Source organism: Phasianus colchicus, chromosome 1, assembly GCF_987193195.1.
Source record: "Phasianus colchicus chromosome 1, bPhaCol1.hap1.1, whole genome shotgun sequence".
Lineage (NCBI taxonomy): Eukaryota > Metazoa > Chordata > Aves > Galliformes > Phasianidae > Phasianus > Phasianus colchicus.
The window spans coordinates 58,266,453-58,292,957 of NC_143436.1; the positions used below are offsets into that span (position 1 = coordinate 58,266,453).

Here is a 26,505-nt window from a genome sequence, read left to right on the forward strand (position 1 = left end):
CTTTTTTTTTTTTTTTTTTTTTCTTCTCTCATACAGTCCTGGAGAGGGAATGTGGAGGTCAAAAGCTTTGTCGTATCTCAGACACTGGCTTCCTTCCTTCAAGAGAAAACATAATTTGCTTTTTGAATGATAGTCTTACTTTTTATCTGACATTCTCAAGTGTCACTTTAATGAAAAGTAAATGTAGGCTTTTTTTTTGTCCCCATGAATGGCTCAGGCAAAGCCTGAACTTCCTTCCCTGCTTGGTTGTCTGGAAAGATATCCTTTTTGTAAAAATTGTGTTTGGAATTCAGAAGTCTAACTTGCTTTTCAAAATAAAGACTATTTTAATGTCTTGTGTGCTTTCAAAATCTTTTGTTATAAAAATCACTATTCTAGATTGTTTGAAAGCTTGCTTTTGTTCTGGATTATTTCTTCAGTCCTTGGCATTTGTCTATCTTGGAAGATGATTTGATTCTTATATCAATATTTGGTCACAAAATTCCTCTCACATAAAATAAAATATTCCTTTATTTTATCAACTGTCTGAGAAACTTGATGCATTTTTTCACTTGACTGGTGAGTACGGATCTTTATTACCTATTTCAGTTTTTGTCTGCACACTCAGAAAATGATGATCTTAATTTTTACCCATGAATCCCTTGTATTTACTAAATGAATGGTTGTAAATGGGTAGCATGTAGTGAAAGGTAGAGAGAACTGAATTTCAGATTATTTCCTTTCTCAAGGAAAAGAGCCTACACAAAAAAAACAAAAGGAAAAGACACAACGATTCAGGGACATGAAAGTAGAATTTAAAAAATCACATTTGTAAGAATTGTCTGTAGCTTCTAGTGCAAAACTGCAAGAAATGCATTTGATTTGTAGAAAAGGAGAAAATTGGAATACTTTATTGCATAATTTGTGCGAGGCCATACAGTTCTTGAGTCATAATGACATTTCAGCTTGTGTAAATAACATATGTCTGCAGAAGATCCTGGTTTGGTAGAGAAATTACCTTAAATTAGTTTATTTTTAAAGCAATGTGCTAGCATCTGAGAGGCAAGAAACATTTTCAGAACTGACATTAAAAGATGAAAAATAAAACTCTTTTGCTTTTTTTAATGTACTATTCCAAACTGCTGAGGATTTGGTACCATTCCTCCCTGCCTTGTATTGTTCTCCTCACTCCTTCATTATCTTTCATATGAAATGAATACTATTTGGTATCACCAAGAAGCACCCTTCAATCTTATTCTCTTCTGTTTGGCAGAATGATCTCATAGGCTATCTGTACTGCCTTCAAAAATCAGTATGTATGATTTTAACATATTATAGGAAAAATAAATAACGTGATCATACCATAATCACATCCATTCAATTCGCTCATCATTTTGCATCTGTACAGAAAGCAGGTCCTGGAGTATACTATGATTTTGTCTGAATCAAAATCATTTTCATGAAAATACTTCACACTCAGACTTCCTTTGCTTTTTCAAATAAAAAACATATCAATCTTCTGTAATTCTGATGACCATTCTATGATGCAGCTGGAAATCATTTCTACTTGGAGTTCCCTAGAGCATTTCTCACTGTTTACTTGGAAAGACAGCGGTTAAATTTTATTATAGTTGCTCGATTGATGCCAAAATCTTCAAAATGTGATATTCCAGGTTTGTATACGTGCCTTTATCCTAACATAACCTTACCCAAAGGACTTTGATCCAAATACTTAATGATTTCTAGATCAAGGTTTATGGGTGCCTTCTATTCTGTAGAAGTATCATACAAAAGCCGAAGTTTGTAGATTAGGTTTTGATTCTTTTAATAAAATGTGAAAACTCAAGCAATAGTAATTTAAGGAAGATTGTATGGAAAACACTTAGGGTGGAAATTAGAAACAAACTGAATCAGGAGAGGAGATCGGGCATAGCTTCTCAGTAGGAATAAGAAGGGAAACAATGGGATTAATTTGAGATGGGTCTTGTTAGCTTTATGATTGCAAGCGTGATAAGTTTGCCTGTACCAAATAATACATTTTTATGATCTGAAAGGTCTTTCCCAGACCTGGCATTTATAGCTTTGAAAGCTAAAGGCTAAAAACTCCCTCCTAAATCAAATTGTTTTTGACTGCAGTAAAAATAAGGCAAAGTAATTTAGTTCAAAAAAGCATTTTTTCCTTCCTTGTGCTTTCCTGGGCTCCTTTGTTAGTCTCTCTTGGTGAATTACAGAGATAAAGGGCACTCATCATCTTTGTTAGATCACCACCTGTATCACTTTTGTTTTTCCTTTCCTCTTCACAAAAACTAAAGTTGACGTTTCTGTTATTGCAAGGAATCCTCCAAGGATTTCATGTTTTTGCTGTAATAGAAATGATGGTATTTGCAGATATTTAAGAAACGACACATTTAAACAAAGCCTTGGGAAGGATTTTGTTGGTCCTAAAATCTAGTTGTCTTCTATTGTAAGTGTCCTTGATATTTAATCCTATTTAGAAAGAAATCTAAAGAATGATTTAAGAGCAAAAGAAGACCAAGAAATTGGTGACAATCCAGTGATATAAATAAATCTGAGCTCTGATAGGAGCTCAGAGAGAACTCTCCATGACTTGGTTTCATTCTTTCTTGAGTATCTGCTTAATTATCTGACTAGATCCAAGGCACCTTAAGTTTCTTCATTGTAGGTTAGAAGTGTGGGGGAAGTTCCAGGGAACCTGGACCAGGGCCTGGCTGATGAAAGTGCATAGGAAAAAAGTCATTTCAAGGCAATATAGATTTCAAAGTCATTTATAGACCCAGACCAAGATATTGGTCCCCCTTGGCAAGAACTAATAAGAAATGGTATACTCTCAATGACTTTTGAGAAGACAGGCTCGATATAAGACAAGATTAAAAGAACTGAGGAATTTAACATAACTCCAGATCTAATTAAATCCATAATTTACTTTTCAGAAGGTAGAATGTTATGCTTTATATATGCCTACTGCCAAAGCTGAGCAGAGAATAGAAAAATTAATATGGTGGAGAACTTTGGCTGGTATTTGCACTGTTCTGACTTGTGCTGTATTGACAGTAATCTGAGCTCCAAGTATAACTGCAGGGCAGTATCAATTTCCATGTCTGCATTTTAAAAAAATGCCAACATATTAATAATACAATGAAGGGATGTCTCTTTTAACACACAGCCTGTTTCATCATCTGTTTGGTTCTTTCGGGACAACAAAATAACCTGCCACTTGTGGACCCTTTTAAAGAAGTATCCCTTTGTGTTAATGCTACAGGAATGGATGTGTTTACTCAGAAAACACAACACTGTGTGGCAGAGGCTCTTTCTTACCATTCACAGGATTCCTGTGTATTATTTGTGTCTCCAGTTGATCTGCTAGTTTATTCAAAAATGATGACAAAGTCTAGATTTCCCTCTTTGGTCAAATAGCTGGATATAGAGTTTTATTTGATAATTTGAGCACTCTTACTTAGGGAGTCAACATACAGTAGTTACATCTCAGCACTGGGTTTCCTGTTTGAAATCCTTAATTAGATAATTAATGGAAATTTATTTCATTGTCTCTAGGTTGGTCTCTTGTGAACAAGAGCCCTCCTGTTGGGTGGATGGGAACTGGGCTTAAGGCTGAAAGTGGAGCTGCTCAGAGCCACAGCATTTTATGGAGATATACCATTTTCAGTGCAGCTTTTGCTGCTGGACTGTGTGGCAAGGGATTGAGAACAAAGGGGGAAAGATCCTTTCAGTAATTAAAGGGGGTCTATGAGAAAGAAGAGGACAGACTCTTCAGCAGAGTCTGTTGTGATAGAAGAGGGAAAATGGTTTCAAACTAAAAGAGAAGAGATTTAGACTGGATATAAGGAAGAAGTTTTTTATGATAAGAATGGTGAGACACCAGAGCAGATTGTCCAGAGAGGCAGTGGATGCCCCATCCTTGGAGACTCTCAAAGCCAGGGTGAATGGGTATCTGAGCACCCTGGTGTAGCTGTGCATGTCCCTGTTCATTTCAGGGGAGTTGGACTAGATGGCCTTTAAGGATCCCTTCCAACTCAACTGATTCATTGATTCTGCGTTCTGTTGGATGAGCTGATGCTGGATGCTACCCACATCTCTGTTTTTCCCTGGGCAGCAAGCAATCAGTGATGAGCAGAAGCAGGTATTTCATGAGTCCATTTCTCCTTAGTACTAATTTAATTTCTTACATCAGTGTTCACCTCTGAGGATGCCTGAGAGTGTCCTATTCATGTGGATGAACCTGATGAAAATGGAGGCTAATGTAAGAGGAATACATTGACAAAAAGGCCAGTAACTAATCAATAGGATTTCATTTTGCTAAGCATTTTGAAGGAATGCAAACAATGAACAGCTAAGAGAATTTTACAACCTCTCTTTCTTAAATCATGCCCAGTCCAAAAGGCGATGGAATGACCACATAAGGCCTACAGGGTACTGCTGTGGCAACCCAGCAGTAAGTTTCAATCTGTGATAGAAACAGGTATGGCTGCTGATAAAACGTCGGATTAATAAATGTACAGTTGAATGTGATGTTGTGAAGGAGAGCCAGCACTGCTTCCCTTAATGAAGCCAGGATTCGTGAGTCCCACAGAAATTGCAGGCAGAGGCACAAGGCTGCCTTCTGGCCAAGGGAATACACACACAGCTCCCACCAAGATGGGGAAAAGGTTTCTGGGGCAGACAGTAGGTTCGGGAGGGGTGATCTTCATGTGCTCAACTAACTACTGAAATTGTATCACGCGAGAGTTTTTAGTGGTGTAGGAGGTTACCTCTGAGGACCTGTGGATCTATGGTGGCTGCTCAGCACACACATCTGTGGCCTGACAGAGAACAAAGCATGAGGAGGTCAAGATTGTTGTTGTTCTCTGTGGTCATTTGGGGTTGGAAAGTTTGCAGAAAGATCTCATGCAGCTGAAATGCGAGATCGGCAGAGGCAAAACAATATGCTTGAGATATGGACAGCCTAAAAGTTTGGACTTTATATTAGTGTTTAGCACTCAGGAAAAGAGATCTTTGGATGACTTAGTACTATGGAACGATTAGATTGGTGCTCACAGTGATCCTAAGGCAAGTGAAAGGCTGAAAGTATGAAGGAAAAAGAGATCAAAACAGAGTACACTGATACCACTGAATAAACCTTTACTTTTGAAAATTTGTTCTTGCTCTGGCAATCCTACCCCATCAAAATGTAACTTAGCTTAGCTTGAAAAGGTTGACAAAGATGGGCCAATTTCAGCATGAGCCAAAGCCTAAATGGTCTAGAGTGCTTCCAAGTGGGAGAAGACAAAAAAGAATGAATGAAGGGGTATCAGAACAGAGATTCATAAAATCAAAGAAGGTGTAGAGGGGCAGATGATTACTCACTGTTCCTCACAATATGACACTTCAATTAAATTATCAAACAGAATTTTTGAAACTGACAGAAGAAAGTACTTTGCACTGCCCATAATTAAATTGTGAAGCTCATTACATAGGCTGCTGTGGAGACCAAGAGTATAAATGGGTTCAGGGAAGGACCAGCACATTCCTAGAGTAAAGAGCCATTACAGGCTATTAAGCCCAAAGGTCTGGAAGCAGTCTCCAGCTCAGGAAGTCCTCAGACTACTGATTACTGGAAGCTGGGACTGGAGTATGTCAGGGAAAAGATCACCCAAGTTGTTCCAATGTTTCTCTAAACACCATGCTACTGGCTATTGTCAGAAAAGAGATATGGGACCAGACGGATGTTTATTATTTTTTTTAATTTGTCTAGAGATGTCTTCTCATATATATAATGTAAAAGATTTGGAAATCTTGAATGTTAGAGTGGAATCGAGTCCTTTGCCTTGTGGTTAGCTGCAAAGGAGAACACTGCATGCCTTGAAGGCAAAATAGGAGCAGCAGGTAGCCGGAGTGCTGTGCAGTCAGCAGAAGTGCATATGGAACACTGAAATAATACCAGAGCTCAGCCAGTATGTTTTGTTCATGACTTCCAAAAGCACCAAAATGCAGGAGTGAAAACCACTTCCACCTCTGGCGCTTACAGACTGTCCATACACAGTGCAGGCACTGCCTGACCTTGTGCAGGAATTGTGGTTGACTGACCTGAGATCTTACAGACATAGGATTTGCCTACACTGAATATTTAAGAAAAACAGAGCATTTAAACTTAAGTAGTATTATACAAATGACTGCTTTTCTTGGTAGATATAGAAGTTAACTTCAATGGAGAAAAGACTCCCAGATTCTGCCTCCTGGCAGATGGCCTAGCCATAGGACCTGTGGAAACCAGTCCCTGCATTTTTCTGATTTCTCAGCCTTCCAGCTGGGACTCTACTCCCACAATAACTTTTGCCTCTTTGAAAAGGAGGATAATAATGCCAGCATGGAAATGCAACAACACCAACTTTAGCGACAACTAAAATGCTCAATCTGTTAACCCTGTGAAGTGCTAACATACTCTTTATTTTGTAATTATTATTTCTTTTTTTAAACACTCAGATGACTACTATTGACTAATTGTCTTTTGTGGTCTTTGAGGATTCAGGCATAACTATTCAGTCTAAGCCACTCATTGAACAGTTCTTTTATGCCCAATGATGAGGAAAATGTTCAATAAAGCCAAATCCTGGGATATAAACTCAAATCTCCCCTAATCAAATATGAATGCTTTGATCTAATAAAGTATGTTATATCTTGCCTGAGACTTTTTTAGCAAAATGAGAATGTAATGCTTTTTCTTTCTTTTTTTTTTTTTCTTTTCTTTTCTTTAAATGCAGTTGTTATACTTGACAGGCCTGAATGGCAGATTCCTTTTGGTTTCCAAGATGGCCAACTTCTGTGTTGGAGTTTCCCCAGTCAGCTATGGATTTAGTGTCAGTTATTTTTGTCCTATATATGTAATGACATACTCGTGTATGTGCATGTATACTCTTTCACAGTGGTCGTGTGTTGGATTGCTAATTGCATCTACTACAAATTACTGTTACTTGATCTACAAAAGTAATGAAGAAAAATATAGATTATGGTATGACACAGCATTTCCTTGTTGATTGCAATGTTTATTTCTTGTTCTGAGTTTACAAGCAGGCTGGCGTGCCCCTCTTAGGAAAATTGTAGACTTAATTGTCTGAAGATTCACGAAGGCACAGATCCACTTTTCCTGGCTGTCTCTCACCAGGTGAATAGGGATTCCTTTCACCTTTATGGGAAAGGCTGCCCGTTGAGGCTGTGCTTTCATTCATGCACTCAGCAGAGTAGAGGGGAAATTACTAGGAAGGCTTACTGAAAGCCTCTCATGTTACTTTTCTATTGGAAAAGTGCCAGGTAGTATAATATACTAGTTAGGTTAATATGATATAGTCTCTTGGATACTCAGCATCTGCTCTGTTATCAGATTCATTCTATTCTCCCTTTCCCCTGTTTTTCCTTCTATCTTCTGCATTACACTTATTAGAAAATCATGTGCTTGCTGTTAGTCTAACCTTTTTATTTGTGGGAAAGGCTTCTGTAGTGTACATGGTGTTCTGATGCTGTCTTTTTGTCCCCAAACAAAGTTCTGACAAGAAACTGTGTAGGTGTGGCATTTCGAGATTGCCTTCAGGTATAAGCATTATTTCTGACTGGTTCGTGCCATTTTGTGATCCCTGCAATCATTAAGGCTTTTGTGTTGAAACAAGCTTGAAAAAAAGCATTGTCATGCCTATGTTTTGTGGGCTTTCCAGCCAAAACCCTAAATCTAACCTGGCATACAAAGGGTTGGCTGACTGTTTGCACATATCTCTGCCAAGTATCCCTTTAAAGACTCCCTGACCTCCGCTTGCCAGAGAATGTGGGCCATGTGTCAGGATCTGCTACAGGAAGCTTGCACGTCTCTAATTCTGACTTGAAAGAGTATCCAAGGCTTGATGCTGTGATGTCTGTAGCCATTCATTAGGCATATTTACCTTCTAAGTGTGCTGAATTTGCTTTCTAGCTGGAAGCCTTGTCCTCAGACTGGGTCAGATAAATTTATTCCTGGAATATTCATTACAATATTTGCTTTATTAAATTCATGTCGCGGATTGATGCAGCCTTACTGGCTGTGTTGTTTGGCAAGTAATAGGCTGTAAGCAGAGTTTGGTGAACATGTTGTTTCTCATCGATAAAGATTAATTGCAAACACCTATTCAGCCACTTTTGCTTGTGCACTTTGCACAAAGTGGAAGCTACCTTCTTCTGTTATGAGGGCAGGACTAAGTAACCATTGGGTGGATTTATCACTGGCAGTGATGCAAGGTGGAAAATGTGATACAGCTCCACTTTCACCAAAAAATGGTCATGTTATAAATATGGTTAAACACAAGAATGTACTGTTGTGTTTAGTAATAAGCAATAACCAAATTGGTAGCAAATCAGCATGGAAGGAGGCTGCCAAATATTGGACACTTTGCAGGAAAAATGTCAATTTTGAAAATATACTTTTGTAGTTTCTTGTATTTCTTTAAGGCTTTTGTCTGGTTTTTGAGAAGACCTGTTAGATTATATTCTGCTAAAATACCTGGCTGAAATTGTGGCTGAATTGCTCAATTTTGATATATTGCCAAGAAGCAAAAGTCTTTTCATTGGGCTCTTTTCTTCTAATGGGTTTTATTCAAATGTAAAATATCTTGGAAAAATCTTTTAATGTCAATGTCTTGCTTGTTTTAAGTGGAAAGGGGGCACTGGACGATCAGAGGCTGTTAAAGTGCTCAGTTGTTTGTGCTACCCACAGAAAAGAGAATTTAAGACATTCTAATTCAGCCCACTCCATTTTTCTGGACGTATATTATGAGCAATGAGGCTTCCAAGCTCCTTTACCGTGGATATGTATTGCACCATGTATTTTCAGGACAACGAAATGATTTATTTAGCATATGGCTGACCTGGATTGTCATTACTGGCTCAATTGACCTTTATTGCCATGAGACAGCGGTAAGATTGGAAGATGCTATAAATAGCTGTTGTGCTGTGGGAGTGGTATCACAAAAATGTTCTTTACACAGACTGTCATTTCACTATGTGGGAGCTGAGTGCATTGAGCATACAAAAAAGGGATCTCTCCTTGATATGTTTTTGTTGTTGTTAGTCTTTTTTATCCTGTTTTGAATTATTGCAGCTGAAGCTATACGATTGTTTTGGCCACTGTCATCAGGTGCAAAAATAGACAGTGCAATAGTACTATGAAGTTTTATGAAACCATCTAAGAGAAACTGAGCTTTGTATCAGCAGTACCTTGTGCTTCCATCTAATGACTTGCTATTCAAGGCTGATTTGGTAAGACTGAGTGTGGCTGGGGAAACTGGTTGGTGAAAATGAACTCAATCCTTGTGGAGCTTTAGAAGTGTTGGTCAACCTCTGTTGTTGCCATATCTATATAAAGAATGACTTTGGATCAAAGAGATAGTATTTAAATACTAAGGGGAAAGCAGCTGCAATACCTTGAGGGCATGCTGATATTGACAAAAAAAGGTGTGTTCTAATGTCATATTTTGTATAGTTTGATGCTGAATGGAAGACTTCTCCCAGCCTACAGACCAAGTGAAACCACCTTTTTTTTTTTTTTTTTTTTCTTTCTTTTTTTTTTTTTAATAAACTCATATTTCATTATTCCTCTACTAAAAGCTATTTGGAACTACACGTTAATTCATTCAGCAGGATCTGCTGGTATGTAAAGAATAAGTGTAAAAATGGAGGATTTCACTGAAACTGGCAAACAGATCCACATGCAGCCCACTGGGTTTGATGTTTCAGCTTAGTGTCACTTGAGTAACTGATCTTCATTAAGCAGTAATTTTCAGTGATCACATTACTTCATTTTTTTCCTTAACTGTTTTAGCAGGAGATGGTACTCAAGCACCTTTTAACCCAAACTGAAATTAGATGCTACGCTACCTCTTCTGACTTCTGGAGAAGGGTGGGGTGGATAATAATATTGGATAATTATGTTGAACGTACCCTCAATTTATCTATTTTTTGTCTTTTCAATCTGCAGGAAAGCAATCTCCAGGTCAGGCCTCCAGCACTTGGCTCCTGTTCATTCCCTCAACATTGCAGTCTCCAATGGACCTGTGAAGGAACCAAGGGCAGCCTTAGAGTGGACTGTAGGTGTTTGTTTCTATGGCAATGTATTTCTGGCTAATGCTCCCTCCAACCTTAAAACAACATTAGACGTTGCATTACTGTCAGAATTAGTGCTGGTCATTAGAAACACGCTTCCATTATGAAATCAAGCAGAAGGCAGAGACATGATAATGCGCAATGACTTGAGCAGCACTGGACAGAACTATTTAGACTTTCCAGTCTTGGAAACTGTCTGGCTACATTTGCTCACTGCCTTCTTGACAAGGACTGCTATCCAATGGTGATTCAATTTTAATGCGGCAGGATTTTGTAGTTTTGATTTATGAGCCAAAATTTAAGGCTGAGCATTCACGTTGGGTTGGCGGGGTCTGTAGAAGCAGTAGTAGAAATCTTTGATCACAGTGCTATGCAAACGTGGACAAACTTCTGGGTCAAAGCTGGACTGTAGACACAAAACATCTGTTTCTTTCCCCAGTCTTGCTTCTCCTAATTCTGTTTCTGGTCCAGTTCAGAAGGGGCTGGTTATGCACTGTCTGCACCATCTAATATAGTTATGTATTAGTGCATGTCAAGAAATTGATCCTTAAGCCAGCAGGTGAAAAAAACGTCCCATTTAAAGCAAAGTATGCAGTGGATTTTACACTGGGCTCTCAGTAAGGAGCTGGCATTAACAGCAGCCACCCATCTGTCCTTTGGATAAAGACAACTTCTGTTTTGATGAGTATGGCTTATGGTTCATCTCAGATGGTTTTATACCAAGACTGAATGGCTTTGTAGATGGTGTGCAGCTGTAACATTCAAAGTTTAATGGAATAAAATTTTACAGGGTGTACTGCAAGAAGCTTGTTTGTATTCAGTCTGATTTTCTACAGTATAGTAAATAGGAGTGTGTTAGAATGAGTTTGAAAGCACACACAGAAGAGCTTGTGTTTATGTGGATGATCTTTGTGTGCAGGAGATTTGGGTCCTGATTAAGGAAGGTTCTAAAACACGTGCCTAAGCTTTCTGAATGATCCTCCAGATTTCTATTTCTTCAAAGTGCAGGCTAAGTTAAACATCTTTCAAAATTGTGATTAAAAAACCAAACAAGCAAAAACAAAGCAGACAAACAAAAACTCATGAAATCCCACAATTTATCCTTCTTAAAAGTGACATTCTTTGCTACTGATTGAAGAGGTGAGGCAACGCTGTGTCATGTGGGGAAAGGGGCAGAATGTGAGTGGAAGACATCTGAGGTTGGGAGGAACCAGGACTGACCAGCTGTAGTAACTGATGAATGCAGGGGGGAACAGGATTTCTGCAGATTAGAGATGCAGCATGAGTAAGAGAGATAATAGAGAAGTGTTTTGGAGGTGTGAAAAAGATAAAATGGATCAAAGTTTATGATGGGTAATGAATATCAATTAAAACAAACAAACAAATAAAAAAAACACTTCTAAGTTTTAAAAACTGTTATTTCTTTCCAGGTGTATATTTGGTAGAATGAATGGCTTCTTACATTAAGATGTATTAGAGCCAGAGAGGAAGTCTTTGTAGCGAGTCACTAGGTAGAAGGAAGGTAGATTTAATCAAGACATCTTGCATCCCCATCTGTGCAATCCTTCAGTATTTCCACGATGGTTCTCCAAGGACCCATGATGGGAGACCTTTCCAAAGTCTGATGAAATTTCCAAAGTTCCGGTGAACAGAAGTTTTCACTTGAACTTACAGTAGGAAAAGTAGTAGAAATCTGTCCTTGTTGTCTTCATAGTAATAACTGGAAAGAATTTCCTGGCTATGTTTTTGGTAACTCTTGGCAGATGATTTGCCATTATCAGATGGCCTTGTGAACAGGACACTGATTCAGGGAGTGGGATTTCTGTTCCTTGCTCTGCCACTGACCTCGTAAGTGAGCTCAGATTAATTGTTTTGCCTTTCAGTACACCAGCCTATTTAGCTGTAGAATGGAGGTGATAATTTTGATGTTTTTAAGACCCTTTACATTAGAAGATACATATTTTAATGTTGTGGTAACTGTCTATCATCCCTGATGCTTATTTTCTCTTACTTGCAAATACTCAATTTCATCATATTTTCTACATCTAATTCAAGTTAACTAGTAGTTAACTTAGTAATAGTTATTCACAGCAGAATATACAGAATATATTTTCAGGAGTAAGTGATGCTATAACTACAGGGCAATGCAGAAGTTGCCTTTCCAAAAGGAACCACCTTGAATGCCAGTCCCTGTGACATATTTGTTATTCTCAGCCTCTTTTCTCACCCTCCACCATTTCAACACTCCTACATGTTAAATGATGAAATAAGCAATTCTAGCCTAGATCCTCAAATAAGCACAGGCCAAGGCACCTCATATAGTGCATGTGTAGTGCATATGTACCTCTGAGGATCTTGATCTTTTTTATTTTCTTACTGCCACATTTTCCCAAGGAGATAACCATAACTTTTTTTTTCTTTTTTTGGTGCAAAGTCATCCTGTATTTCCCTTTAACATATTGCCTTTTAGCTTTTGGTACCTACAAAATTCTTGACAACCTGTCAGAAATTAGTGTGTTGAGCTTTCTACTGGCCAAGGCTGTCTCGTTATTTTTTTGTTCTTTTCCACCATGCATTTGTCTGATGATGCCAGTCTCTTGCTTTCTCATCAGTAGGTATTTGTGGCCTGTGACCATGCAGTCTTAGAGCCCTAGTTATGCCCCTTAAGGGATGTCTGAAAACACGCAGCTTTCATTCCTGGTATTCAGTGAAAAAACTTGAGACTGATCTGTTCTTTAAGTACTGTTAAAGCACAACCGAGTTATCTAGATGCAAGCTGAGTGTTCTTCAGAGGAGAAATATTGTAATTTTGGACAAAAAATTGTACATGTTAAAAAACCCCTGAAACTTTTAGGTCTTAAGAAATAAAGCAAAAAAAAAACCATCAAAGCTTTGTGATAGTAGAAGTTCAAAATTATAGTGTTTAGTAATATGTGATAACCTATAAAATTAATTCGTTGAGAGTATCTATTACAGAGAGAGTGGTGAGGTGCTGGAACAGGCTGCCCAAAGAGGCTGTGGATGCTATGTTCCTGGAGGTCTTCAAGGCCAGGTTGGATGGGGCCCTGAGCAACCTGTATAGTATCAGATCTGGAGGTTGGTGGCCCTGCCTGTGGCAGAGAGGTTGGAAATTGATCATCCTTGGGGTCCCTTCCAACCCAAGCATTCTATGATTCTGTTCAGTTGCATGGGACATTTTAACAGAAAAACTTCTGTTCTTTCTACTAAATAGTAGAAGCTTTCAGGCTGAGATCTCTATGGGATCACAGAGACATGGTGTAATAGCACATGCAGCTGGAGTGTCACAATACATAGATGAAGACATTTTAGGGAAAGTGAGGCCAGGATATTGAGTAGGGGAAGTTTTCCTTCAATGTAAGAGCAGTAAGCATGCTTGAAGCTCTGCTGTGGGATGGATGATAAAACTGTGAAGAGCTTATGGGTCAGGATTAGAGGGCAAACCGACACAGGTGATGTTGTGGTTGCCTGCTACGTGTTGTTTAGGAAGTAGATGATGAGATCTTTAGACAGCTGGAAGAAGCCTCATATTTGAAGGCCAGAGTCCTCATGTATGACTTAAACCAGTTTGATGTTTAATGGAAGAACATCATAGCACAAGCAATCCAGGAGGTTTCTGTGATGGTAACTTTGTGACACAAGTGATTGAGGAGCTTGATGAAGGAAGGTGCTCTTCTGGACCTTGTATTACAAACAAAAACGAACTTATAGGAACTGTAAAAGTCATTGGCAGCCTTGCCTAAAGTGAGCATGAGATGGTGAAGTTCAGGATCCTGAGAAGAGGAAACAAAGCAGGTGACAGGATTACAATCCTGGACTTCAGTGGAATAGACTTTGCTTTATTCAAGGATCTGTTTGAAAGAAAAATGACTGCACAGAAGCTCCATGCATACTTCTAAAACTTCTGAAATTTTGTGTGTGGATGACTTATGAAATACTGTGCTCAGTCTCTGTAATTCTACATTGCCACTACTTTTTCAATGAATGTTGGAGAACTAATGATCTTTCCCGAGAGAACTAAGGAGAAAAAAGGAGGGCTGTCATATTCCAAAATGGTGTCCATTTGTATGTTTGCAGGGGTATAGAGGTTTCAATGACATTACAGAAAGTGCCCTTCTTAAAATATTTTTTTCAATTGCTCCCAAAAGGACTGAAGTTAAGCTGTTGTCAGCCAAGAAAATGTTTCACGACAGTGTAGGGAATCATCATCTGAATTGATAGCATCTAGATGTTGCTTATCCATGAAGACAAACGTTGTTGTTCTGTTTCTGCGTACAGATGAGCAGAGAATATAGGGGTGGGCAGTGGATGCAGGGATGTGGGAAACTCTGGTGGGGGTGTAGAAATGAGGATGGCAGAAAACAACTAGAGAATGTAACAAACCTAGGTCTAAAAGTTGAACCTTTCTCTCTTTTCTTTTGTTTTTTAACTAATTATGCAGTATTGTGTTTCTGTGATGTTTTTTGTTTTGTGTCCATTACACTCATAGTAATTAAAGAAAAGGTGATTTTTGTGTGAAGAATTTTCTCACAATGTGCAAATTTGTAGTTAAATTCATATGGATATACAATCAAAACAATGTTTAGGATATTATTTATAACATGAACATTACCGACTGGAATTTTAGAGTTCAGGGTAAAATATAAGCAAAACATATGAGACAGGCTTTCAGGGAAAAGACATCCAAACAAACTTGTTTCTGCTCAGCAGTGACCTTGAAAAAGAAAGGGCTAAAGCTAATCATTTTTGCTTACAAATATGTTTAATTAAATTTGTATTGATGAACACTAATTATATATTAATCATAACTTATCACCCAAATGTGTACTTATAAGAAGACTCATCTCTCTCACTGTAGTGTTAACAAAGGGGAAAAAAAACACCTTCCTAATAGTTCAATTTAGAAATCTAATGGATTTTTTTTTTTTTTTTTTTTTGCAAAATGCTAGTTATGACAGGAGTGGATCAGAGCTCCACTCCTCCTATTAGAAGTGGTGTTACAGCTCCTAAAAACTTAAAATTTGGGAGAACTGGCTTATTTATTTGGCTGAATGTCCATGGCTTTTTAACGTGGTAAATTAAATTATTTTCTGTGCATTGCCTTTAAACTGTACTGACTGCAGCTTGAAGAACAGTGAGATGTGAAGTTACCTGAAAAATGTAACGCTTGGTCTGTCAACTAACCATGCTTGGGCACTTAAAAAATGAAATTAGGTTGATTTAGTGAAATGTGCACAGAAAGTTATGATCATGCACATGCACGTGTAGTTTCACTGTTCCCAAACTCCCATTTGTTATTTCCCATTTCTCTTTTGCTTCAGTGTGAGGATGGGGAGGAGAGGGAATTGTGTATTCTTTGTTTCATATTTAAGGAATGTATGTCATACAGAAGTTATTTTTGTCTGTTAGTATGGTGGTGGTGGATCAGGAACAATTCTCTGGAAAACCATATTGGCTGCATCTGCCAGGAGAGCACTGCTGCTCCGCTTTGGTGAGCAGAGCTCTTCCCTGTCACAGGGCATTGAGTGCTCATTTGCAAGGGCTGGAAAGCCAGGCAAGAATTCAGAGGTTGCAGTTCCCCAGACCGAAAAATATTAGGCCATGGTTACTCCTGTTTTATCCAAGACAATGGGCAGTACCCTTCACAGAATCACACACAGAATCATAGAATGACCTGGGTTGTTAGGGACCTCAAGTGTCATGAATCTCCAACCCCCCTCCCCACAGGTAGGGTCACCAACCTTCACATTTAATGCTAGACCAGGCTGCCCAGAGCACCATCCAATCTGGCCTTGAACACCTCCAGGGATGGGGCATCCACAACCTCTCTGGGCAGCCTGTTCCAGCACCTTACCACTCTCTCTGCAAAGAACTTCCCCCTGACATCCAACCTAAATCTTCCCTCCCTCAACTTAAAACCATTTCCCCTTGTCCTGCAGTTATCTACCCTTTCAAAGAGTTGACTCCCTCCTGTTTATAAGCTCCCTTTAGGTACTGAAATGCTGCAGTGAGGTCACCCCACAGTCTTCTTTTCATCAGTCTGAACAAGCCCAGCTCCCTCAGCCTGTCTTTGTAGGGGAGGTGCTCTAGCCCCCTGATCATCTTTGTGGCCCTCCTCTCGATCCTCTCCAGCACCACTCTGTCTTTCTTGTATTGGGGGTTCCAGACCTGGACACAGTACTCCAGTTTGGAGATAAGGATGTGGTGGGGGACCATGTCAAAGGCCTTGCTCAAGTCCTGGTAAATGACATCGGTCCCCTTTCCCTGGTCCAGCAGTGCCGTCACTCCATCATAGGAGGCCAGCAGATTGGTTAAGCATGACCTTCCCCTGGTGAAGCTGTGCTGGCTGTCTCGGATCACATGCTCATTCCTCATGTGATCAAGGATGTTGTCCAGGAGAATCTGGACGTGAGATTTATCAGCCTGTAGTTCCCCTTTCTCTCTTTCTTATATATGGGAGTGACGTGACCCTTCCTCCAGTCATCCGGGACCTCACCTGACAGCCATGACTTTTCAAATATGATGGAGAGTGGCTCGGCAACCACCTCAGCCAGCTCCTTCAGAATCCTGGGATGCATACCATCCGGCCCCATAGACTTGTATGCATTCAGTCTCATGAGGCAGTCTTGTTCTTGCTCTCCCTTACAGTGGGGGGGAGATTTACTCCCCTGGTTCCCACCTAGAAGTTTAGGGATGCAGGGCTCAGGGATGCGAGAAATATTAGAATCCTGGATGTCAGTGAACACCGAGGCAAAGAACTCATTCGGTACCTCAGCCTTCTCTTCATCTGTTGAAGCCAGTTCTCCTTTTACATTTACCAAAGGATGTACACTCGCTTTGGCCTGTCTCTTCTGGCCAGTGTACCTGTAGAATGTCTTCCTATTGTTTTTCACATCCCTCCCCAAGTTCAATTCTGTCTGCGCCTTGGCTTTCCTGATCCTACGTCTGCAAGTCCGGACAGCATCCCTGTATTCTTCCCAGGTGACAAGCCCTTGTGCCCAGAGCTTGTATGCTCCTTTCTTTGCCCTCAGTTTGCCCAGCAGGTCCTTGCCATACCAGTTTCCTGCCTCCTCTCCCTGCTTTCTTATTCAGAGGGATGGAGAGCTCTTGTGCTCTCAGAAAGGAATCTTTGAAGAGTAGCCAGCTTTCCTCAATGTCTTTGTCTTTAAGGACAGCATCCCAGGAGATCTTGGCCAACAGTTCCTTGAACAGCTTAAAGTTCAGTCTTCCGAAGTTCAGGGTCCTGATGCCACTCTTTGCCAGGCCCACATTCCTTAAGATCACAAACTCGAACAGGGCATGGTCACTGCAGCCCAGGCTGCCTCTAACCTTAATGCCTTTAATTATCTCCTCTGCATTCAGCAATGCTTCACCTCTGGTCGGTCTGTCCAAACCTGAACCAGAAAGTTATCAGCAATGGATTCCAGGGGCCTCCTGGACCCTTTTTCTACATTGCAAGTCAAAAGCAAAGCACACCACCTAAAATCATGTTTTGACGTATCAGTTGAACTTTTCTAATAGTGAATTGGTACCAAACACACTGGCTCTATATTATCCACCCTTCACCATCACTCCTTGTGTCAGATCCAGCCATTGTGTGCTCTGTGCTCATGGGGTGAGCCATTTTGTCTGACTGTTTTTAGTAAAAAAAAAAAATCAGCTTTTTTTTTTTTCTTTTTTTTGCTTTTTCCCCAGCAGTTGAACTGATTTTTGTATAGCTTCACAGCCACCAGATCTGACATGGGGGAAGCAGTGTGAGTGTGAGAGACTGGAGTTTGAAGGGTCAGGGACAAAAAGGGGATGGCTGCCACTTTCGCTGTCATTTGCTTCTAAACCTGCCATAAGGACATCAAATACAAAATATGCTACGCTTGCAAATTATTTATGAGAAGGTTCTTGAACTCAAATCTGTTGTGGAAAAGTCTCTGTCAGAGTCCACAAATGTTGATGTAGACTTTAATGTGTTTGAGTTGTGTGTTAAATGAGAGTTCATACTAGAGGTGGTTCCAGTGACCCCTGTCAGCTGTGTGCTGGCAGGTGGAGTACCCTTTTGTCCAGCACATTGTGGAATACTGCCTGTAAATTTTTTTATTGGAAATACCGGTTTGCTGAAGTCAAACTGCTCCATATAAATGTATTGAATGTTGTCATATCCTCCTATTATAAGTCAATGAATAATTGAACTTGAAAAAGGTCAAAACATCTTCCTTTGACTATACCGTTTTGATTTTCATTAGCAGTAGCAAAATGTCTGACCATATAAGTGACACTGCCCTGTAAAATTCAAAACAGTGAAGTTCAAATAATTCCTTTTGATCTTATTGGGACAAGGTAATTGACAGCAAAAGCTTTTTGGGGTAGGGTGTTACTTCTTGGGGAATCTCAGCTTTGTGCTGCAATTCAAGATGAAAGAGGGTTTTTCAAATGCCATTTTGCTGGAATTGAGATGGTTAATTTTCTCACAGTGTTGTGAAATTGCCTGTGGCACTGGATATCTGGAATTTTGCCATTCCTACCGGATCAGGTTATTTACATTTTTATTATCTAGTCTTGCCTGAACTCTCTCATAGCATGAACTAGAAAGGTCATCCCTGTAGACTACTTATTTTATTTATACTGTGATGGAAAATGAGGCTGGAAAATGATAGAACATGGAGCAGTGGAGAACAAACTCAATCAGTCTAAACTAGGTTATGGAAATAGGCCACTTTATAATTCCTAGATGGCAAGTTATATGTGTGTAGTCTATATGAAGGGGAATTTAATCTATTTTTTAAAATGGAATTTTGATTCCTGATTAAAAGTTATGTCCCAGGAGCTGTATGCTTTCTTAGCTTCCCAAATTTAACTTTCCTAACCGTCTTTTATAATCTGTAAAATTTAGCACTGGGTTATAATATGAGTTTGTGTTATTTCTTCAGCAGAGAACGTGCTCAGCTCAAACACTGAATTCATATCCTCTTGCTTTGGTCTTCTTGTTTTGTCTGGCTCTCTGTAAACTAGACAGGAATTTAATATTTTGAACAATACTGTGGGCATAGTAATTTTATTAGCATGATGTGACTAGGCTTCCATGAAGTGCTGCAAGAGTGATAAAGTTCTTGCCAGAGAAAACTGCTTTAATATAAGAACAAACTTGAAAGGAAAGAATTTCCAGTCTCAGTAATTTGCCATCTGGGTAAGGCTTTAAGCCTTAGTGAGTTCGAGTCTTTAGAAGCTATTTTGCATTATGAAAGCACTGAGAAGTCTCAGCTTTAAACTGTCATGCACTGAACTGTGCAGTTCAGGAATATCTGTCCTACAGAGTCTACAGTTTAGACAGATGGAAGAATAAGAAGTAATGGAGGTATAGAACAGTGTACAACTAAATGAAGATATTGTAATGGCAGTAGACTGGTCTGCAAGCCTTGCACTGATCCAGCCCCTTGTATTGAGAAGTAATACTGCATATGACATTCGCGGCAAGATTTCTGGTGAAGTCAGGCCAGTGGACAAGCAGACTCCCACCATAAAAAAATGCATATTGTTCTTCTCCTTATGGTTTATTTGAAGCGAGCACATTAGCTGTGTTAGGCAGCATGTGCAGATTTGACAATTTGGCTTCTGTGGACACACTTGTTCTCTTGACGACAAAGGATTTTGCCACTTCTGATTCTCTCTGTTACTTAAGAGATCCACATGGCAAGAAAAACTTTCTCATTTCATCACTTTGAAACCGTCAGTAGAATTTTGAATAAATTATTTTAACTAAAATGGCTATTTCAGAGCATCCTGCTGTCGGACGCCATCTGTTTGGTAAGCGTCATCATTTGTGACTTCTGCAGTGTGGGAACCAAATGTCAGAGACTGTCAAAGTGTTTTCCACCATGGTCTAATTCTGGCTGAGCAGAAATCCTGCTTATTCACTTTGTTCAAATGTACAGTAAACGTGGTCTTTTAAGTTGAGCCAGCATTACAGTAGAGTGAAACCTATAGTCATTTTACAACCAAATTTCCTCAGGCCAAGAATTGGTAAAGAACTGCAGGATGTATTTGGTTAAATAAGAAGAGTGTTGAAATAAAATCAGATACCACCCTATTAATCATTCCTTTCTGTATGCTTGGTAGATTTTGAAAATATTGCTTTTTTGAATATATCATGCATTCAGGTATAAACTTAAAGTCTAGTCTCTTCTGGATAATGTTTTCTGGATGTTTTCATAAGTATACAGCATAGTATACATAGTATATAGTATAATACATAAGCATATAGTGCTGATCCAGCTATTTTAAATATTCTTCTTTGTCTAAACTCTCCTGTTATCCTAAAGTTATTTTGCACTTTTGGTCACAGTTCCCAAATTCCGGGGCTTCTGCAATTGAAATTTTAGTACTTATGGTTTTGTTTCATCTCTTGATTTTTTTCTTTCTTTACAATTCTATATATATTGCATGTTTATGAAATTTAGCATTAAACTAAGTATTATGGGAAGAACATGGGCAAAGTTTTTCTGTGCGGACATGTAATTCCTTCCATGATCAGCATCCTTTAAACAAAGGTGTCATCTAACTTGATAATACATGCCTTTGTGTATTTATTTTTTATTTTTTAAATGTATAATGAAAATCAAGTATAACTTCTTTTTCTGTGTATTCTCATCTCTGAATTTTACAAACCAGTTCAACAATCTTTTCTTAGGAAAATGCTGTTAATGGAGAGCATCTGTGGTTGGAGACAAACGTTTCTGGGGACCTCTGTTACCTGGGGGAGGAAAGCTGCCAAGTGAAATTCTCAGTGAGTTATTTTCAGATTCCCTTCTATGTTTCTGTTATAATGAGCCTGCCTTCAGTTTGTTACACTGCTCAGAAGCCTGGCAATTTGAATCGCTTACTGCTGTTGTTGATGCAAGTGTTCTGAGAGAATGAATACAAAAGGGACAAAAGATTGTGGGCTAAATATCTTGGGAAAAAAAAAAAGCCTCAAACAATTTTGAATGACCCAGAATATTTACATAATGAGGTTAGGCCTAATGAATAGTTTTGATTAATACGGGAAGGAAAGAATTAAGTTACTGAGATATTTGAGAAATATTCAAACTAGCTTATTTCATTTTCGTGAAGATCACTCCGAAAGTAATGCCTCCCATTTGTTTCCATTGAAACTACAACAGCTATGAAAAGCACAGTGACACTATTTGACAGAGCAAACCCTCATCTACAAAACACTATTTTTCGACATAGATGCTGCCATTAGCTGTGCATGTTCTCAGCAGTGAACAAGAGCCTGCATGCCCACTGTGCAAGGCTGTCCCAGATGTGCCTTGTGTTTCATGTCAGTGTCACCACTGCTGAAATGCAGCACCCACCACCTCACTGTGCTCACATCCACTGTTTGGTCTCCATAAACATTCAGCAAGCATCAGTGAATGTCAATAGGCGCCATTTTTTACCTCGTGGAGGAATTCAGTGACAAGCCTTTGCTTCATATGCACTTCCATATCAGACGCCATTTTGTCAGACTGCCCCTCTTCTGCCTGCTGTTACATGACAACAACATGTAGCAGAGTATTGGCAGGAAGGTTTGTCCTCTACCACCAACCCACCGCCATCTACCTCTGATGTCATGGGCCAACATCATAAAAGAGGAGGCAGTACTTTTGGAGCAACCCTCCTATATGCACATATATCACTAGCTGTGTTGCCTGGGTAGGGTTCAGATCATGTTTTTGTGATTTTTCTCACTGCAAGGATTTGAACTGGATTTTCTGAACTCTTGAGTGCACTCACCAGTAAGGAATAGAATATTCAAGGTTTGCACTGTCCTAATGAAGATTTTCTGCTGCATGTTAAAATGTTTCACTGGGTTGATCTGTAGCTCATGGTCCTCTATTAATGAACTGTGGAGTCACTGTTACATTTCCTGCCTTCTTCAGTAAATCTTCACTTACTTATTATTAAAGTTAAACCACTTCAGCAGAATAAATGAAAAGAAAAAAAAATTGTCTTCCTTGGTTAAGATGAGAAAGTTTATTAGAGAGTAGGGATCCTGTGTTCAAACCATTGCTTTGATTCAATGCCCAGGTGAGCATACTGGCTCTTGGGCTGCAGAATGTGCAGAGAATCCTTCTCTGTGGTGCCCTAGAGTCTGCTTCTCTGATTTTTGCTTTGATTACTACCAACCCCCACCCCCTAAAAATGCAGCATATCAAGTAATTTGATTCAAACTGAGGTATTTTGATACTTCCAATATTAGTAGCACTTTGTTTCATCCAAATCTACAGTGCTTTATGTAGCTCCAATTTAATAATAACTTCCTATGACTTCTCAAGCAAATTAGTTTCTTTATAATGTATAACAGAAAGGCCAAATCTGGTTAAGTATGTGTCTGCTTACAAAGACTGTGAAGGAAAGCCCCAGTTGTAACACAGTAGTGACTGTGGGGCAACATTCAAGACAAGTGTCATGTGTTTGTCCTACAGTTATATTGGTTGTGAGGCAGTGGGCTTTGGAAAAATCAACAGACAGGATTTGTGGCTGAGTAGAGCTTTGGTCTGGTCCAACATAACTGCTCTTAGGTTCTTAACAGAATGAGTAAACATGTCCTCGTGATTTAGCTCACTGAAAATGGCATGGAAATTTAATAATGTGTTGCATGTGACTGCAAGGCTGTGCCTTGGCTTTTTAGAGGAGCACCTTTAGAAGGTGGAAACACTGTCTGTAATAGCTGGTGAATATTACTCATTGATTTATGTTTTTATTTGGGAATGCTCGTGCACATTTTATGTGATGGTAAAAATTTCAGCCATTGGGCTTTGAGATACTGAGTCATATTAAGGATGCAATGGAGTTTATAATTGCTCAGTTTTTAATTCCCTTTCTTTTGCTTGACATGATTGCTTTTGTAACATATTACAGTATAAAGAGCTTTTGTTACCTTAAGATCTCGAGATGGAAATTAAAATGTAGTTAACATCAGCTGTGGTCAACTTTTTAAAGGTCATATTAAACTGATGTATTTCCAGTTTGAATTTTTGAAGACCATTAAATCTTTCAAGCCCATCCTGGTCTTCTTTTGGCTTACCTCTTTTACATTTAGACTGTATAAGATCAAATGTTTGCAATGGAGAAGTAGCAAAAATTAGCTGAGTTGCAATTGCAAAGACTTTGTATTCTTTGGAATATGGAGCTGAAATTTCATGATAAATGAAAGAAACTAGGAGCAATGGAAAAGATTTTCTGATTTTTTATTTTCTTATTTTTATTTTTTACTATTCTCTCATTATAAAAAATAATTCCTGTAACTGCTTCCAGCACCACCAGGAAGATATTCAATTTAAGATATTCAAAAAGTAGCTTGTAAGGCATTATCTTTTTTTGATTTTTGCAGCTTTTCACCTGAGGAATTGATTTATTTATATCACCTTGGTCTTTGTGATGAATATGGAAACTGAAAAGCTAACAAATCACAATACAAATGACATCTTGGAGAGTTTCACAGTGTCATGGTTCTTGTGGTGAAACATAAGGACCAAACTCCACATACACACAAACACAGTGAGGGAATCTTTTTGTAGTTATGAGACTCAGTAAAACTGTAGTGATTATAGTGTGAGCCTTAATGGTTCTCTTCTTCCCTGCTTTTTCTTGAGTTCATTTTCAACATATTGAGAATTCTAATGAAATCATTTATTAGAAATTTAAATGAGCTTGTGTAAAATTAATGCAAAAATCTTAACTCAGCCTCTACTTGTGTGCTCATAATGTTTGTGTCCCTCATGTGCAGCTCTGGAAGTTAAACTTCTATTAAAATTAATCTCATCTAGTTTATTAAATTTAGTATACACCAGAAGGAAAGAAAAAAGGGAAGAAAAATAGGAAAAACAGCAAAAAATTAGAGTACTCTCTCTCTCCTGCATGTGTTCTCTTGCCTTTGATATGCTTTGGCCCAGGAGATTCAGTGGAAATTATTTTAAAAGCCCTAGTGAAATTAATAAAACTAACCAGCATAATTAGGTTGAAAATTTTGTCCCTGCTGTAACATTTCACGACATTCAGTGAGAAGGTTATCATTCTCTGCTAGGTGACTCACTTTTTTTTTTTTCTGCAAGAATGATTGGGCCCATCAAAATCAATACTGGACAATGATCATGAAATGATACACTCTTCCTGATTGGACTGAGTCCTCTGATTTGCATGTGTGGTTTTTTTCTTTACTAGCTCTGCTCACCATCTTTGTAGATTTCTTCCTTTTAGAGCAATGATCTGTATTGTAACCTCTGTATCTGTTACTGGAGACTCTTACTGCTAGCTCACAAGCTGGAGTACCACAAACTTCTGTCCTTCACAAAGTCCAGAGTTTAGTTTAGCTTCAGACCCTTTTTTTCAATGCACAAGACAGCTGAGAATACCAAGAGGAAAATTATACCTTCAATAAAGAGAGAAATATCTCCTGTTTCACAGCTAACATTCTTCCTGTGAAGAATAGTGCATACCTCTATCCACACACTTCTCCCTTTCTTTTTGCAGAAATCTGCTCTGCGGAGGAAGTGTGCTGCCTGCAAGATTGTGGTCCATAATGCATGCATGGAGCAGTTAGAGAAGGTAAGATATTGCCATCTTCTGGAGACTGATGGGCACAACATTCATCTATTCTCAAGCTGAGCTTCCAGTCTGAAAAATACCATGTACCAAATTAGGTTTTTGTAGCTGTTTTGACAAAATATATTTGTTAAAATGTTGCCTTAAATTTCCAGCTTCTCTGTTAAAATAGATTTCTTGAAACTCTGTGAACCATTAGGAGAAACAAACAATCAAACAACAAAACACCATTGAATGCTTTCACAATTTTAATGATTAAAAAATAATTTCCCTCTACTTCTAGAGTGGAAATTGAAGCTTGAAAATGCAGTACCCTGTCATGCACAAAATTGGCCTTTCAAAATTCCTCAGCTAAGCCCAGAATAATTCATATTGTGACAGCTATATATATTATGAGCAATGCAGCATAAAATGCTACTCTGAATATTTTCCACTGTATTTACTAGGCAATTTTATTTTCTCCTCAAAACCTCAGAAACAAAGTTACTTTTTTGAAATAGAAAGCATCAAACTTTTCCTTTATGGTGCCATTATTACTATGAGCATCTGTCCTGTTTGTCACTTCAAGGAGACCTCTTTGCCTCCAAATGCCTACAGAATACTGATGACAGAGTTCAGTTATCCCATCAGTGATTCTTACTCATTGCACCTAACTAACTGGTAATGTCTAAAAGGGATTCTCCACCTCTGCTTTTTCGTTCTTGGTGGGATATGTGTAAAGAAACGAGTGGGAATATCCCCACTGATTTCATTAGAGCTTCATTTTCACTCCTATATGTTTTGCAATGTTGTTCTCCATAAAAGAAGTTGATGCAAAACAAATTTATAACATCAACCCTTTGGAAAGAGTTTTTCGTTTCCCAGTATTTGGGCTTGTGTTGACAAATGTCACAGTGATTGCCATAATACCAAGTTGGAGAGGTACCATTTCCACCCCCGATGCTTTTACCCACAGTGAAATTAGCATTAGCACATGCTTTCAGCTCAAACTGTTACCAGTGAATTTTTCATGAGCTCTTTCATCAGCAGCATTGCTGGCTCTCCATAGCCCAGTAAGCTGGTGGCATTGCCAGTGGTAGCACTTAAATACAACCCATTCTGTTGAATTTGTTTATGCCATTCTAGAGAGCGTGAAATTCACCTCTTGGCAGAGGGTTATTATAAAGTCCATTTGCATCTTAAGCCTGGTGGTGCTTAAAACAAGTACATAGGTCTTCTGTTTGGCCCTCTCTGCATAGGTGTAAGTTGTAAGTAAACTAAATATAAGCTGGAAATCTTTCCAACTTCCCAGGACTTGGAAGTGGAATGATGAATTGCAATTCCATATGAAGAGCAGTGGAAGAAGAGAATGCTATGGTTTTGACGTCTTTTTAAGTAATAAGTATTTCATTCACTTTTTTCTTTTCCTCACTTGGACTATTATTTTGAAGGCCATGATTAAATGAGGTAAAAACCCTCATTTCTATAGGAAGTAAAGAACTGTATTCAAAATTGGGGAAACTTGATCCTTCTATTTTCATAACAAAAGCATTACAATGCAGTATCCGTAAGGATTTTATCCTTTGAAGGCTAGTCAATTAAACTTGAATCCATTTCATTTAGTGCATTCCATTTATCCTTTAACCTTTTCCTCTGACTCTCCCTTCTTCAATATACAATTTTCTCTCTTTATATATTCTCTTGCTCTTATTTCTATTGATTTTACTCAAAAGATCATAGAATCATAGAATGGTGTGGGCTGGAAGGGATCTTACAGTTTGTCTAGTTCCAATCCCTGACATCTTTCATTAGATAAAG

The 26,505-nt window shown here is 38.7% G+C and overlaps 1 protein-coding gene across 4 annotated transcripts in view; it reads left to right on the plus strand.

The window, feature by feature from the left end:
• DGKI (diacylglycerol kinase iota) overlaps positions 1 to 26,505 on the plus strand; it is a 209,992-nt gene that overhangs the window by 69,474 nt on the left and 114,013 nt on the right. For all 4 annotated transcript variants that reach the window (XM_090144503.1, XM_090144510.1, XM_090144523.1 and 1 more), the window contains exons 2-4: positions 9,989 to 10,097; positions 20,810 to 20,905; positions 24,637 to 24,711. In XM_090144503.1, coding sequence (XP_090000629.1) covers positions 9,989 to 10,097; positions 20,810 to 20,905; positions 24,637 to 24,711 — 280 coding nt within the window. The remainder of the gene's footprint in view (positions 1 to 9,988; positions 10,098 to 20,809; positions 20,906 to 24,636; positions 24,712 to 26,505) is intronic.